Below are 16,888 nucleotides of genomic sequence, written 5' to 3' on the forward strand. Positions count from 1 at the left end.
ATATACTCAATATTTTCCTAACAGAGGGCAGGTAAAGGGATAGACAAGATACAAACATTGAAATTAAATTAATCCATCATTAGCATAGAAGGCAACAACTTATTCTGGACATTCTATAACAGAAATAAAGAGGTTTATGAAAGGAAGTGATACAAATACAGTAATAATCAGTAAACAATACCACCCAAAACTGCAGAGGAAGCATGATTGTTGAAAACTACATACTGGCTTCCTTAGCCTTGACAAGATCTCGTTCTAGGGCCTCTCTCATAAACCAAATATTAATTCCTCTCCTACTAAGACTAGGAGAAAAAGGTTTCTACAGTGATGTAAATGGCACAACTCTCATCCATCACAACTCATGGTGGTTTTTTTTGTTTGTTTGTTTTTAAATAAATGCAAAAGAACTTTTACATTTAGTTAAAGAATTTGGTTTTTTTAGCAATATGATGTTTAATGTTAGCCTCAGCAGTTAGGCACCAATATTTGTATTCCTTCTTAAAATGTCTATCACAAACTTTAAAAATTTGCTCAAAAATTCATATTAGCACATGGGAACAGTTCATCAAAAGTTCCTTTTTTTTTTCCTCTATAAATGATGAAGAAAGCACTACGTTTCAGACTGCCAATAATCTGACACCAGAATACATTTTAACTGAGCTGCTCCTCAGTAGAGCGCTCAGGTTCTTTTCAGCATTGATACACTGTTTATACAGCATGTATCTACTCACCACACACACATTTAGATTAAAGCAGCTTTTTTCAGCTTGCATGTTATGCACAATTATAAGAGTACTGAAGTAATTCACCTGGGTGATTTGAAGAAGCATCAAGCATCAACACTTGATACAACATTTGACAATCTAAACAGGCTTAAATGAAGTGTATAAAGAGAGGGTGACTAAATCCCAGTGCATTTTCTATCAATAGACTTCTGATGGAAATCTGATTCTGAACTCTCAAGACTGATTTCAACTATTGGCTAAAGTACATCATGCAATTTATTTTAAATTCTTCTTATGTGACAGTCATCCCTGACTTCATCTTGCAGTATGATCTAAAATGATGGGAAGCAACATCTTGCTTGCATGCAGTGATATTTTTCTACCCATTTTCAATTTATTTCTGTACAACTAGGATGGATTATATGATGACCAAGTCCAAAGCATGCAGTTAATATTTTGTGGGGTAAGAAGAATATTTCAGGTGGCTGATGCAAATGATTAGATTAAAAATTGTCAAGTCAAGATGATGCCTTTTTACGCAGTTAATTTAATTATTTGACTCCATACTACAATATTTGACTCAGCACTGGAACAGACTGGCTAAAGATTGCAGTAGGTGGCCCAAAGAGGCTGTGGATACTCCATCCACAGAGATTGTCTTATCTCATCTGGACAAGACCCTGAGAGATGTCATCCAACTTTGAAGTTAACCCTGTTTAGAGCAGGAGGTTGAATAAGCTCCCAAAGATCTGTTACAACTTCAGTCAAACTATAATTTAGATACACAGTGCAGTAGGTTGGTTGCCTGCAGGTGTACCACACTTAAGTCAGCTTACTAACTGAAGTAAAATAAGCCTACTTTAAGGACACCAAGTATTTCATTATTTTAAGTGATTTCAATTGTAAAAGAAAATATGAGAGACCGTTACATGACGTAACTTTTTATGGCAACAAGCTTCTATATAAAATAGCCCACATTTTCCTTCTAGAAGGCATAAATAAATAAGTATCTAATACTGTTGGAAGGAAGAAAGTTTATTTACAGGGTGCCAACATAATTTTTTGTAGGAATTAACAAGTATGCAACAAATAATGCTGCTGAAACGGTTCTGTGATTAATACAGTAGACTGAGTATTCTCTCTTACACTTTCATATATGTAGGTTATACGTATATATATATATATATATACGTATATATATATATATGAGCAAGCCCATTTATATGAAGTTTCTCTGACATAACTGATTAGCATTACTTTAAGGGTTCCTACTTCAATCTTCATTATCTGCCGCAATTAGGATTGAGCTCTTTGTGCTCAGAAGATGCTCTAAACCTGAAAAGAAAGACTGGAGTCCAGTTATTTTTACACTGAACTTCCAGTCAGAGCAGCCTTTGCAAATTTTTACAATCTATATATATATAAAAATGATCTAGCAGCCTTTTTCATATGTTGCTTTTTTTTTTTTTTTTTTTTTTTTCTTAATACCTGCATTGATTCCTGCTGTCAGGGAGATGAACAGCAATCAAACAAACAAACAAACAGCACAGCATACAGAGCATCTGTATCAAACAAGAAATAGTGCCTCATAGGAAACACAGAAGACAAAAAGGAAGGTAAGTATCTGGCTTGAAAAGCACCCTGTTCCTCCTGTGCACTGAAGAAGTTGTGGATCTGATCGCAAATACTAATCAGTCGACTCATAAGTAGAAAAGGGCAGATCTAAGCTCATTGGAAGGTTAATAGCTCAGGACCTGAACAGTATTGCCACCTAAATTCTGTTATCAACCGCTGGATGATCCCTATTCAGCTAGACCATGGTGACCGTGGCTATGATATCCTGTATGATCAGCAGGAAACAGCAGCATTCTTATTTATGATACCAATGGTTGGTATCAATGAATGTTGTCTTGGCTCATCACAGAATGAAACCTGTCACTGTTATTTCAGATACTGAATACCCTGATACTGAATTTGAGCCTCAACACAAAACTCTGCTCTTCACATGATTTCAATATGTACCCCTCCTAATTTCCTAGGATCAGCAAGACATGGGTTCTATGAGCAAAAACTACATCAACTCAAATTTGGCAAGATCCTTCCTGAAAATAGCACATGAAGAGAGTGTGTTCTTCTGCCACTGCTATGTGCCTTCCCAGAAAGCAGGCCTGATCTGTAATCCTCTTTGGGTTCACTCAAAGCGTACAAACAATAATTTGCTCCATGGTCTGTTGCTCTCTGTTTTTCCAATATTCAATACATCTCAATCTCTAGAATGAAACCTCTGTGCATGTCATCTTTCATGATGCCAACTCTTGTTTGAAGGCAAGTTTGGTTATCTGTGGTTGAGACCCTCTGTAGGTGAATATGTAATAACAGCAGTGCTCCCTTTCAATCCCTTGTGAATTATACTGAGCTGCTGATTATTCTCTTCAGTATTCTTGCATCTGGAAAGAGGCAAGTCAAAAGAACAGAAGAAACAGACTGCATTTGTATGACAGCTACTGTCTGAGGGACACCAGATTTGCATAAGAAATTTTAGGATATCAACAGAATTTTGGGAATAAGGAATACAGATTCTATTTTGACTTTTATCACAAGACTGTGAGTTCATGATGGAGATATGAGGCCTGAGAATTAGTATTCCTACTTAAGAAGCAAGTATGATAGTTTCCTGCAGAGAAGACCCCCTTGGAAGGCTTCAAAAGGCAAAGTCAGCTTATAGCTCCTAGGTTTTTAAAATGAAATAGGCCTTAGATATCAGTTGGCCCTGTCCTACACTTCCATACATACCTTCTAAGAGGCTGTTTCATGTACCTTGTATTCATAGTTTACGAGACTTTTGCAGAAGGGTCATAAGAATATTTGAAAAATACAAAGCACCCAGTACACAAAGAAGAAAAATATTAATTATTAATGTTGTTATTATTAATAAATTAATATATCCTTTCAGAGCTTGTTGTCAGTATCAGTTCAGGGCACCCTTATCGGCAGAAGAAAAAAGCTGCTAAAATGAAAGGTGAAAATAAGAAGCACATTGGAATCCCTAAGCAACATTTAAACTTGACACAAAATTGAACAATTAATTGAAACATAAATCCAGTACACAAAATACATAAGTCAGCAAAACTATGATTTCTAAAAAGAAGTTATACAAGCCCATGTGTTCTATGAATAAAGATGAATATTGATGGGATTCCTGATACTTAGTAGAGATCTCTGATATTTTCATTTAGAAATAATTAGAGTTTTTACTGTAGCCTAAGGGAGACATAGATTTCAGATGAAAAATAACCCACAAACAGATGAAGAATTAATCTGTTCCTTACTTCTGATACATTAATTTTCTGCTCTTTGTCATGGTTCAAATAAGCGAAGTCAAGTTTCAAATAAACCTTGCAAATAGAATATGACAAAAAGTTACCCACAAGATCAATGATATCATCTCAGTAAGCTGTAAATAAAGTTGCACTATGGAATTTCCTATCTTCCTATCATCCTAGAAGACGAGAATTGTCTCTCAAAATGCAGAGGCTGAGTCCAGCTCACTTCTAATACAGCAAAGGTACACAGTTACACAAGGCAAGCATGCAATTATTTTTGAAGAAATCCTGGTGACTGCTATAGTTTTATCCCAACTATGTCATTGTCCCAAGAAACATCAACCATGGAGTGATTCATTACAGCGTGAGGACAGTAGAGTATCAAGGCCAAATTACACATTCCTTAAACTAATAGAAGAGACCAAATAGTAGATGACAAAACTTCCAAAAAAGAATGCAGACAAGACATTCAAACAGAGAAATCCATCTTGCATCCATAAAATCTCTGTGAGGACGTTGCTATGTTACTATGATTCTTTTTCTATCAGTGCAGAAGAGGAAATTTGTTTTCCTCCCACACATCAAATACATCTGAGAGATAATTACCCAAATTTATTTTGTCCTACTCTCCACAGATTGAATTTTTTCTCAATTTGGGGGAGAGGTGTTACAAGGAGCAGATAGCTAGAGCAAGCTACTCAAAAAATGTATTACTCTGAGCTGTAGGAATGAGAAAAAGCAGATTCTACATAGATAGAATTTTTTTTTCCACACGCTATGCACATGTATGCCATTCTTAAAATATAATATGGATATTTAAGCCCTACTTATTTTAATAAAGCTAAACGCTGATTTCCCATATGCTGCTGAACAGCTATCTTGTGATAACACTTCCAGTTCTCAAATGGGATGCCAGGAATACATTTGAGTAAGTGGCATCACAAAGAAAATGGTCCAGAGCTGAAAACTACTCCCAGAATATTTTTTTTTCTAGCATATATAGCTTCAATAACTAAGATTTGCTTGAAAGTCACTAGCGGCTCATTTCACACATAGAAGGATGTATGCAAAAAAGGACGAGCATCCAGCAGTAGGCCTGGACATTTGGCCTTGGCAGCAGCAGTTGGGACAGTCAGAATGGCTTTTTATGCTTGTTATGATTTTAGTTTGAGTGTTCACATTGCCATGTGAGGATCAACTAAGCTTGCTAGGACATTCTTTCTGACTTGATAAAATTGAATTAAATGCATGCCAACGTGTAGAGACTGAAAACCTAGTATCTGCAGCCAAACAGAGCAAAAACACCTTGTACATTACAGCTTAAAAAGAAGGAAAGAGAATTTGCCTGTTTTTCTCAACACTGTGAAACCTCATCGCAAAAAAACTGAAGATTCATCTTGATCTACTAGCTACCATAGGAGAGCGTCACTTTGGCTTCATTACTAAGTGCAATGAATACCTTTCCCAACAATGTAACAAACAAAAATTGCACAGGGACTATCTTCCTCTTTATTTTGCCAAGAAGCCATTTGTTAGAGAAGTAGCTAACAGAAATGTGATTGAACGGTCACATAACATTAGCCTCAACCTCTAGTTCAAACAGGCAGAGTTCAGAAACTTTTCTATGAAAAAGAAATCTTTTACCAAATACTTCTTCAAAATTTTTGATGCGTAGACAAACTTTGGAAGACTGTGACTTCTCTTGCTAAAGACAGAATCTCAGAACTAAAAAACTATGGCAGAAATCCAGTAATGTATATTACTATTTATGATAAAGCAATTATTTTATACAAAAACCATTCACTTCCCACCTCCGTTGTCCCTTCAAGAGAGCTATATGAAATGCTTACTGTGTTTCTTCCTTTAAGAAGCAACTTCCCACAACCCGGCAACTCATATGACTCACAATTTGTTTCCATTGATTTTCTAAGTATACAGTATACTTTTTTTTTTTTTTCCCTTCTGACAAGTTATTAACTTTAATGAGATGAACTCCGAGTTCATTCCCCACATAAAACATTCAGCTTCCTGCTCTTTTTGGGGTTTTACTGCTTTCAGTTGGAAAGCCACGTCATCTTGAAGATTCCAGGACACAGAAACCCATTTCCTTATCAAGCCAAACACCTTCAGGTGTGCCACAGCATGGAGTAATTGATGTCATTAATCCACTACTTTGCTCAGCAGAAAGCACAGCTTTCAGGTTAACAGAACACCTGGGATCTGCTGAGTTCACCCATAATTACTGCTTCATTGTGTTTCTGTTTGTTTCACTATCTCAAAATGGAAATTGCTAAAATCAAACATTCTAAGTATCCTCACACAGTTAATTTACTTTGTAGTCTGAAAGTTGTCATTAAGATATTAAGGCTTAAAATAAGTGCTCACAAAATAAAATTTACATGCAATGCTTTAACTATGAGGTTTTTAAGAAGATTGTGTTGGAATCAATAGCATTTATGAGCTTCTGGTCTTTGCACAGGTAAGTGGGGTGTTTAACTGATGTGATGGATTGTTCACAAAACTGAACTGCCCTCTAAAAACAGGAAGTACAGAAAACATTCCTGCATTATTTGTCTCTGGTTAACCAACTATCTCCTGCTTGACATTTTAATCTAACAGCACTGGAACTACTGTACTGACTTCAAAATATGTCCTTACAAACTAGAAGTGCCCTTCATATTACATTCTATTAAAAAAAGTAGCAGTTCAAACAAGCTAAATTATGGTGATAACATGGTAATAACAGCAAGCATTTGAAGCAATTAATAACAGACCATCACATTAGTGTTTCCAGAAATAGTTGGAAGAACTTTTAAATAAATCTGTAGATTCTGGCCAGTGTTCACAATTTCTCTGAACATCATGCTATGCCTAACCAAAAAATGCAAAGTAAAGTATTTGCCATGTTAAGGAATGTATAGCAAAATCAGATACTATCTTATGTGCCAAGCGTTACTCAGCTACAGCTCTACAGCTATATAGCAGTATCACAGCAGATGCTCTGACAACAAGAAATACTACTCACCCTTCTGACCAACCTGAGGTATAGACTGAGTGTCCTTGTGCAAGCCTCCTACACATTTTGTGGGAATGCAGAACATACTGTCTCCTACAACAAATTAAAAATAGAGAAGGGGCAGGTACTGTTGTGCTACACTTCCACCAGTCTTTCCTGGGAATGGCATGCTCTCAGAATACACTTTACTCAGAGCACTGCTTCCCTGAGTACTTCCTGTGGGACAAGCAAAACCCATCTGTAGTTGATAGTTCGAGTCATTTACTCCCATATTAGAACAAACAGTTTGAGGACTGGCTTATTTCTACAACCTTCCACTTCATATTCAGCTTGCTAGTTTAGCCTGGGTACCCATTTCAGGGGACTTTCATTTGAATGAACTGCGGTGAAACAACAGGATTAAAATCAGAATGATTTGTTAAATTGACATGATGACAATGACATGATTTTAGCTATCACATTAGTGTTCATCCATTAGAGAATTTTGCTTCAAAACCCTTTTATTTATCTATTTATTTTTCCAAGCATTCCTAGGGAACTTTTCTTCCTTGGGCTGATGGTTCAACCGACATCCTGCAATACATACCAAGAGTCATAATCCTGCCTTTTTCTTCGCTAAACACGTGTAATTTTACCTCTGCATACTTAATGAACTCAGGGACTAATGGAGCCTGCAATACCGGATCAGAGCAGCCCGGCTCTTCCCAATTGAATTCCCACAGCTCTAGGGGACTTTTCACGCAAACGAGGATTAAAAGACTGCATTCTTTTTCAGTCATATATTCTCATTCCAAATGGCTCTCGCTGATTTTACGTTTTGGAAACAACAGCAGAAAAGCAAAGCACACAATTCAGGATCCAGGGAGAAAGACTCGGCCACCCTCCAGCAGGGACACCCAGCCTCCTCTCCGAGCACGGCGCGCCCTCCCGGCGCGATGCGGCGCGCAGGCCCGGACAGGCCGAGGCGGGGCCTGCCGCTTTTGCCGCTGCGGCCTGGCTCCGCCTCGGACCCGCTCGGCGCGCAGAGGGCCGAGAGCTGCCGTGGGCCTTGGCGGAGTCTCAGCCATCCCGCCGGCGGGATGGGGCTGGAGACGGAGCCGTTGTTCCAGGCCTGGAGCTACTTCAGGCGGAGGAAGTTCCGGCAGTGCTCGGAGCTCTGCTCGCAGCTGCTGGAGGGGGCGCCCGGCGAGCAGGTAGGGGGCTGGGCCGGGAGGCCGAGGGACGGGGTCTCTACCTGTTGCTGCCGCCAGAGAAACGCGCTGCGATCTGCCGTTAGAGGGTGAGGCCTCAGCCAGAGCCATTGTGTGACCGGGTCTGGTGCGGGCCGAGGGACATCGATCAGCGCTGGGCGAGGTTTTGCGTCTCGCCGAGCTGCCCGGTTCTCCCCGCAGGCTACAGGCGGTGGGACGCCGCCTCAGGCGTGCCGCGCTCGGTGCCCTGCCGGTCCCGGTGAGGCGCGCGGAGCTTGTGAGGGTGCGGCAGGTGAGTGGGGCTGCTGGAAGCCAGCTGTGGCAGGAGCGCGTCTCAGGGCTTCCGACACCACGCGCTGAGACTCACCGGTGATTTTGAGCTGTTGAAGGAGAAAAAGCCAGCACCAGAAGAAAATCTGCTTACATGTGCTGTGGTCGATTTTATATAGCTGTTTGGGTATTGCTGCGTGGACTAAAGTGCATAAGAGATGCCTGTCTTACTTCAGCCCAGGTACAAGCGTTGGCACAGAGCAAAAGGTGCTGTCCTCCTGCTCCATTAACTCTCTCTAAATGCCAAGTTTCTAGAAACTTTGGATGTGTTGTGTGTTGTTAAGCACCTGTATTTTTTGCTGTTTGTGAATATTGTTCCTAGATTAGTTTTTGTATGCATGTAAAAAATTGTACTGCTGGATTTTGAAAACAGTAATTGGACTTTATCATCATAAACACTTTATATTATGTAAACTATGTCTCACAAAGTATCCTATAGCTGCAGAATTTAAGAATTTTGAAGGTGATCTCTTTTATCACAGGGGTAAAAAAATCTTTAAAGAAAGCTGTGCAGTCATATGATTGTGTAATTTACACCATGTTAGAGTTGATATGTAGAAGGTGCTTTTGTTTATGGTATATATTGTAAGGCACCAGTAAAGAACCGCGAGCAGATTGGACATGGGGAAATGGTTTCAGACTGAAGGAGAAGAGATTTAAATTGGGTATTAGGAAGAAGCTTTGTATCATTAAGGTGGTGAAGCACTGGAACAGGTTGTCCAGAGATGATGTGGATCCCCTGTCCCCAGAGACATTCAAGGTCAGGCTCTAATGGGCTCTGAGCAACCTGATGCGTTGTGGTGTCCCTGATCATTGCAGGGGAGTTGGACTGAATGGCCTCTAAGTGTCCCTTCCAACTCAAACAACTCTATGAAAAACTTGGAATATCTTCTTTACTAAGAAAATCAGGCCTGAACAACAGATAAAATTTAGCATGCCTTCTGTGCATGTCAAAAACTTTGAAACTTGGTATGTGCTCTTCAAAAGCATGTTCCTGTTCCCAATGTTATGTAAGAAACATACTTTTATTCAATAGTGTATTTCAAATCTACCTGAAAGATTAGAAGGAAATGTCTTTGGTTTCTGCAAACTTGAAATACATTTAATTGGGCTGTTGCCTCGTTTTGTCTTCTTGAGGAATCCTTCTTATTTCCTGTTTAAGTGGCAATGAATGACTTATTTTTTTTTTTTAATGCTTCTTCTTAAGACTAGAAAAAAATTTTTGAACATTTAAAAAATGCTTGAAACACTATTTCAGTATTTCTCTAAAAGTAGATTTCATAGCACAGTGCTCAAGTAAAGCATATGGCAAGTGTGCAGACACCAGCAAGTAGATTTTGCTTTATATAAATACTTCATCTTAGGGGTTCATAACAGTTCAGACCCTTACAAAAATATAAATGGAGAGCTGGTTAAGGGGTAATTCAGCTAATCAATGATTCTTTGGAAGGATTATGAGATATATTGTGCTTCATATTGTGTTTTTATTTTCAAAATGAAATATACACAGATTTTTTTTGCTCGTTTGTTTTTTGCTATTTTTCCTACCTGTTAATCTAAATGAAGAACATTGCTCCTGACAGAAGAAAAATCATTATTTATATCCCATTTGTTGTGGTGCTGCAGGTGGGAAAAACTATTCATTCTCAAGAGTGCAGCTTTATCCAGTCTCAAACCAACTTGACAAACAAGATATTACTCTTGAAATCTCTAAGTTAAAGTACAGCTTTAATGTTCATAGCAGTTAACATAGAATGGAATGTTTTTTTTTCAGTCAGATGTGGTCATTATTTTAGCTGTTATTGTAGTCAACACAAAATCCTCCTTGGACAGATAACCAATAAAAATTAAGCCTGTATTTTATTTTTCTGCTTCATGTAAAGCCTTGAAGGTCTTCTCCCTAGCTGTGTTAGGGAGCACTTAACCACTCTTTACTTTCTAATGCTTGTTGCTTTCAGGTACCAACCAATCTGTTACATATTTACCCTGCTTGACTTCAGGCCTAGAGAAAACAGTGAAGTGCCCCACAAATGTATTTTGTGTGCACTTGAAATATCTCGAGCTATTTTGAACTTACTTAATACAACATAATGAAAAAACAGATTGCATTCATGTATTGCAGTGTTTACTTTGCATTTAATACAACTGTTACTTTTTATGAGATGTTCAAAAAATACTTAACTCCACTGTTGGACACTGAGGCAGTAAGAACTCAAATGAGTGATAAATAGATCATTAAAGGTTGGAAAAGACCCCTAAGATTATTTAGTCCAACTGTCAAACTGTCACCACCATGCCTGCTAACCTGTGTTCCTGAGTGCCACATCCACACCTTTCTTGAACACCGTGAGGGACGGTGACCCAACCACATCCCTGGGCAGCCTATACCAATACCTCACCACTCTGTCTGAGAATTTTTTCCTAATATCCAACCTGACCCTCCTCTGAAGTACATTAAACAGACAAGCCAGGAGAACAATTTTACATCATTCTGTGTTTATTCTAAAGGTAGCAGTTACATTTCTGAAGTTATGAATACAACAAAAGCGATCTCCTTAACCTCCTAGCAGGAAAATGGTGCTGTTGTCTATCACGTAAATTAAATTAGTAGTATTTTATTATAATGTACAGAAACGTTTAAAACTAGTATGTATATAATTTTGGGTACCTAAAGTGAAATACCTTGTTTATTATATGCTTAAAAAGCACATAACAGTTCTAAATCCTTTGATGATCAAACCCTCATCTTCTATTATGGAAGTAGTTCTGCAAATCAGGCCCATTCTGGGTACCAGGAAAGCAAACAGACAAATGATAACACTTATGGAAAGCTTGGATTAAGTGAGCTGTTGTGCCCTGCAAGGCAGTACTCAACTGCTGTAATCACAGTGCCATCTGTTCTCATCCTGTTGTCCCATATTTCATTAAGCACGTGCGTCCCAATCTCTGCAACCAGTGACAGAAGGACCTCAGAGCAGTAGGCTGTTCAGGGAGTCACTTTGAACAGCATTAGGAGGTGATACATACTGAGCCATAGGAGATGGTATCCTTTAAAGAGATACCCAGGAAGGGCTGAGTTAAACTGTGTTATGGTCTAGAACTTTTCTCGTGCTCAGGCAGCTAGCTTAATCCCTTGTAAGACATGATTTAACACTGATAAGTAAAAGAAGAGACTAACAGTGTGTAATCTGTTTGCATGCCTGAAAGACCCTGCATTTCTGACAGCCTGCATTTCCAAGCCACGTTGGCTGATCCACTAAATATCATCACTCCTTCTCCTTTGCAACTGCAAAACTGTCAGAAAGCTACAAACGACTGAATTCAGCTCTTTACAATAGCCTGTAATTTTTGCCAGTCATAAATGTAATAAATACATTTTCTTGACTTGTTCTTAATTTGTTGCTCTCTATCCATGTATCTTACTATTCAGAATGTGCTTTAGAACATGGTAAGAGAAAGATGACTTGAAGAACTGAAAAATAAGTTTACTGACAGATGATCCAATTAATAGTTACATTTACAATTAATATAATTTGCAACTACATTTAATTGATGTAGAACTCTTTGAGCTCAGTCATCAGATGCAGTAGGTATTAGAAGCTTTTAGAGAAATCATGTAGACCTCTTAGCCAACTGAGCTAAAAATCAGGAATTTTCTTCTGCAGCAGTATCAAATGCCATTATAAACATGCATTCTTATAAAACACATCAGTTAAGTCAAAACACTATAAAATTATTTATGTAATCATAAAGAGATCTTCATTACAAAAATGATCAACATTTTGATAGAACAATAATTACCTCCTATTGAGTTAGATTTTTGTGGAAGGCTGAAGTACTGTTTCTATGCAATTTCTTCTGCATTTCTTCATTTAAGTAGAAAGAACATTACGTTTATTGAAGTTTATTTTGTTGCTGATAATCTTATCTCAGTGTCATGGTTTAGATAAATGATAGATAAAACAGCATGTTCTTTGACTAACACTCAGGAATACAAACACAGAAAGCACTGATGTTCAATTTACTTATTTTCTATTGTAACCAAGTAGGCGTTGTCTTCTATGTTTATAGTAATAGAAATGACCTAGAGGAAATACAATCCGTGACAGTCTCTGTTGATGATCCCGATTAGTTACCTAATCTGATTAACATTCTTTGTTCCATATGTCAGATTCAAGGCAGTAAACCAGCACCAATGTATGAGGTCTGCTCTAGTTTAACCAAAAAAATAAATTACCTAATTTATTACAGGTGTCCTGCCTTTAGCTTGATGAATTGTGTACTGTAAGGATTTGCTCTTGTTCATTTGTCCTTTCTTCTCTCAAAGTGTAATTTCAACTACTGTTACATGCATACTGTTTTCTGTAAGGTAAAAAGATAAAAGTAACATTTACATGGACTGTGATGTGAAAAAAATATCTTCAACTGAAATCAGTTATCATTCAAAAGACCAATTACTATGTTTATGTATAAAAATTAGTGATTTATACAGGGATGTCACTGTTCCTAGGTCATGTATTTTGTATTTCTGCTCTTGAGGTATTTTTGGGATGTACTGATTTTAATATTCAGCATGAATTAATTCAACTGAAAAACATTATAAAATAAAGGTTCTTGTATCATTCTTTCTTCTAGGCTATGAGCATCAGAAGGCATCATTTTTCTAAATATTTTTGTTCTTAAAAAAAAAAAAAGACTCTACACATTGTTTACTTTTAAAATGCCCTTAGTGGATTTAGAGATCCGTGTTAAATCCTTCCTTCATTGCTTTTGCAATCTTATTAATTTCAAAGGAGCTTTATATGTGTAAATGAAGAATAAATTTGACCTTTTGTTTTGAGGTACAAGCTTATAGGGCAACACTACTTGTTAATCTTCTCAAAGAAATCTTTACTCTGAATCTAGTTCCACTGGATTACTTGCATGAGTAGCAGCTACTGGATCCACCTATGTTAAAAGACATTGCATTTCAATATTGTTTCTGTTGTTTCTATTTAAAATCTTGTTATTTGCTATGTTAGTTTATCACAATATATGAACAGCACACACTAGCACCTACAATTAAGAGAGAACAATGTTTTTAGGAAATATAGTTGATCAGCTTTATTTTTTCTCCACTGGTGAGGGTTTTGCTTTCTGAATTTTTTAGCATGTGAATGCTCCTACATAACCACTTTGAGCTGATTACTTTTTCTTTAAGCTAATGAGCAGAGCCTGAATTAAGATACACAGCTGTAACATCAAGGCATTTCTGAGTTAGCATTGACATAATATTCCTGACCTTGCCCTCCTTAGTTTCTATAGCACATATGGTATGGAAGATCACCTACTGCTCTTTAACAATTTTTCAGTACACCAGATGTGCTGTAACACTCGGACACAATAGAATGAATAAAATGCAAGCTGAAATATCATATTGTCCTTTTCTTTATTGCTTAGCTAGAACAGCTTGTTTTATAGGGAAAAAAACTGCATAAATGTAACAACATTGAACGAACTTGGAGTTCATTTAATCAAGACATCTAATATTTAAAGATATTTCAGTGCCTTACACAAGTACAGGTACACCAGACAATGGAGATTAATCCCTCCATTAATGTTTAGTTCCATGTTTTCCATTAATGTTCAGTTTAGTTTCACACACTCCAGCACTGCTGAACAAATTTATTACAAATGCAGTATGAAGAAAGATGTGGGAGCATTGCTAGTGCTCAAGCTTCCTGCTGTCATGGAATTGATGGAGTAAAAATGGTCAGATTGGAAGTCATAGCCCATGTCTTATACTACAGTGGGAAGTAAGGAGCATGCCTCACCTTTCTCTTGTTGGGAAGCATGAATCAGCAGGGTGTCCCTGCAATAGGAGCTAACAGAACATTGAACAACAACATAAATATGATGACAGCTACACAAACTTCTATAAATCACATGTCCTTTTGTTAGTATTTAGCTACATTCACCTCAAGTTTTAAGCATCCACAAGTTTCTGCTGGTTAGTTTGTGAAGTTCCTTTGTCTGGATTTCTCTTTTAGTGTATTGGATGATACAGAAAGACAGCATGATTGTCTGGTATGCAATGAACACATCATTTCCATCATAAGTGTACAAAAAAATCTGTATTACACAAAGAAAATTCCTTTTACGCACCTGAGAGACATCACTGCCAGCACCACCAGCAATTTATAAGGGGTTTTATTATACAGGATTTCTAAAGCACATGTCTTAATCAAATACTTAACTTTTGAGAGATTTGCTTATGTCTTGCATTGCTTTATTTTTTAAAATGAAAATAGACCGTCTTTCAGTTTTGTTCATCGGTAATCTTAGTTTTGGCAAACATGATACATCAGAAACAAGAAAACATATGGTACCTGAAAAAAAAAAAAAGCACTTGCTGCAAGTCTGCTTTCATTTTGTAAAATAATGCTGAACTCAGGAATATGTAAGTTAAGGTAATGCAATAAAACAGAAATTTGGATATACGTATCACAGAAAGTGTTTGTGCAAGATGAGGAGGTCACAGAATATTTTGTTTTAGTTTTGCAATTCCTTGTTTTATCTAATCATTGTTCTTATTGTTTAATATGTCTGTTCTTTAAGTTCTCTGTCTTCTCTTTCAGGAGCATGATACTGGATACTCTGCATTTCAGGTAACACTCTTCCCATTAATATAATTATTAGGTGCAATAATTAGGAAAAAATCTATACTAAATCTAATACTTTTTTAATTGTTACATCCTTAATGATATAAGTGTGTTTTTCATCATTGGTAAGGCAAGAGATTTAATAAGAGGTATTTTAAATAGGCAGGCTTTAGAGTAAGTAAAGTTATTTGTTTCATGTATTTCTTTAGATTTAGTCAGCAGTTCAGTAGCTCAGCACTGAATCTTTATCGAAAAGAAAGGCCTTCATCATCTGGTGAGATTGGGAAAAAATACAGCATGTATTTCACAAATAGAACATTTATGTTCTCAGGGCTCAGGTTTATGTTTCCTGTAATCTAGTGCAATGGTGGGCTGTTAGCCCTGCCCTTCCTGTTCCTACAGCTCATTCTCCTTGCCTGCCTTTTCTGTAGATTATGAAGCCCTGAAGCTGTGTGGTGATGCTTCGCTCAATTGATGTAAGACAGGGTAATTGAATAGTTTTCATTCTGCCTATATTACTGCTAGATTACTGCACTGGGAAGAATAGCAATGTGCAGATTGCAGCTTCTTTTAGCTCTAGCCCACAGTATTATGTTTTACAGGTCTCTTATTAATTCCAGTGAAGTCATATAAGTTGTTTGCATACAAGATGATTTAAAGGAACTACTGATAGATATCTTTTTAACTTTAAAAATTATGTTTCACGAGGTAGTTGCTACATTCTGTTGTTGTTAAGGTTCTATAGTCTATGGTATAAAATTTGTGGTAATGAAGCATTATTGCAATAATGGAACTCCAAATGAAAGGGAAATGAAAATATGTTCAGATTTAGATTTTAAGTTTTGATTTTTTTTTTTTAAACTTGATTTTTGGCCTTTTCAGGAACAAAGGAAAGATACTTATTTGATTCACCAACAAATCAATTCCAAAGAATTAAGTGAAACACAAGGGTATTTAACATCAACACTCTTCTTTCTGTAGTTTAGGCTTCTAAAGGAATACTGTAATACATTTATTGTATTATGATGCCTAAGCACTACAGTCAGAAGGGTCAATGTGGTAGAAGAGCAATACAGGGGTGTAGGAGCAAAGAGACTAACACAAATGGAATGATATTAAAAAGGAAAAGTGCTCACCCATCTCTGAAGATTGAGGTTTGCAGGGAAAACTCCACAAAGGAGGGATCTCCAACCAGAGATCCTTCCAGAGTGGCAGTCAGCCTTTAAATGGGGTCTAAGAGAGGTGCAGCCAGCCTCCACCCCTTCTGGTCACACAGGTGAATTGCCTTCACCTGTGCTCCCTGGGCTGACCATCTTTTTCCCAGGTGCTCAATCAGTGATTCATTCTGTGACTCAACAGTTACCATACAATAACATATTCCTTCCCAGTTTAATACTTGTTATTGTATGGTTATGTTCTGATTACGAGGCAAAAATGCAAGTCTCCTTCATAAACACCAGTCACATGTCTTGTCACAGAACAAAAAATATGGATCCCGCAGAGAGAGAGCAGATAATACAAATGAAATCTGATACAGCAGTTTGAGTAGACAAACTTGTGCTAGCTAGAGATGTAAATAATATTTTTATGTTGCTACTTGGAAATACATGCACTTATTGTTTTGGCTATTTGTGATTATGTTAGTCTTCCTCTCAATGTTGGC

The 16,888-nt window shown here is 37.3% G+C and overlaps 2 protein-coding genes across 2 annotated transcripts in view; one reads left to right on the plus strand and one right to left on the minus strand.

Annotated features, from left to right (window-relative positions):
* EML5 (EMAP like 5) overlaps nt 1-5,970 on the minus strand; it is a 103,194-nt gene extending 97,224 nt beyond the window's left edge. The window contains exon 1 of the mRNA XM_048949820.1: nt 5,899-5,970. Coding sequence (XP_048805777.1) covers nt 5,899-5,945 — 47 coding nt within the window. The 5' untranslated portion in view covers nt 5,946-5,970. The remainder of the gene's footprint in view (nt 1-5,898) is intronic.
* A 2,064-nt stretch (nt 5,971-8,034) lies between these two features.
* TTC8 (tetratricopeptide repeat domain 8) overlaps nt 8,035-16,888 on the plus strand; it is a 36,439-nt gene continuing 27,585 nt past the window's right edge. Inside the window, exons 1-2 of the mRNA XM_048948402.1 lie at nt 8,035-8,257; nt 15,202-15,231. Of these exons, the coding sequence (XP_048804359.1) occupies nt 8,144-8,257; nt 15,202-15,231 (144 nt within the window). The 5' untranslated portion in view covers nt 8,035-8,143. The remainder of the gene's footprint in view (nt 8,258-15,201; nt 15,232-16,888) is intronic.

Source organism: Lagopus muta, chromosome 6 (assembly GCF_023343835.1).
Source record: "Lagopus muta isolate bLagMut1 chromosome 6, bLagMut1 primary, whole genome shotgun sequence".
NCBI lineage: Eukaryota > Metazoa > Chordata > Aves > Galliformes > Phasianidae > Lagopus > Lagopus muta.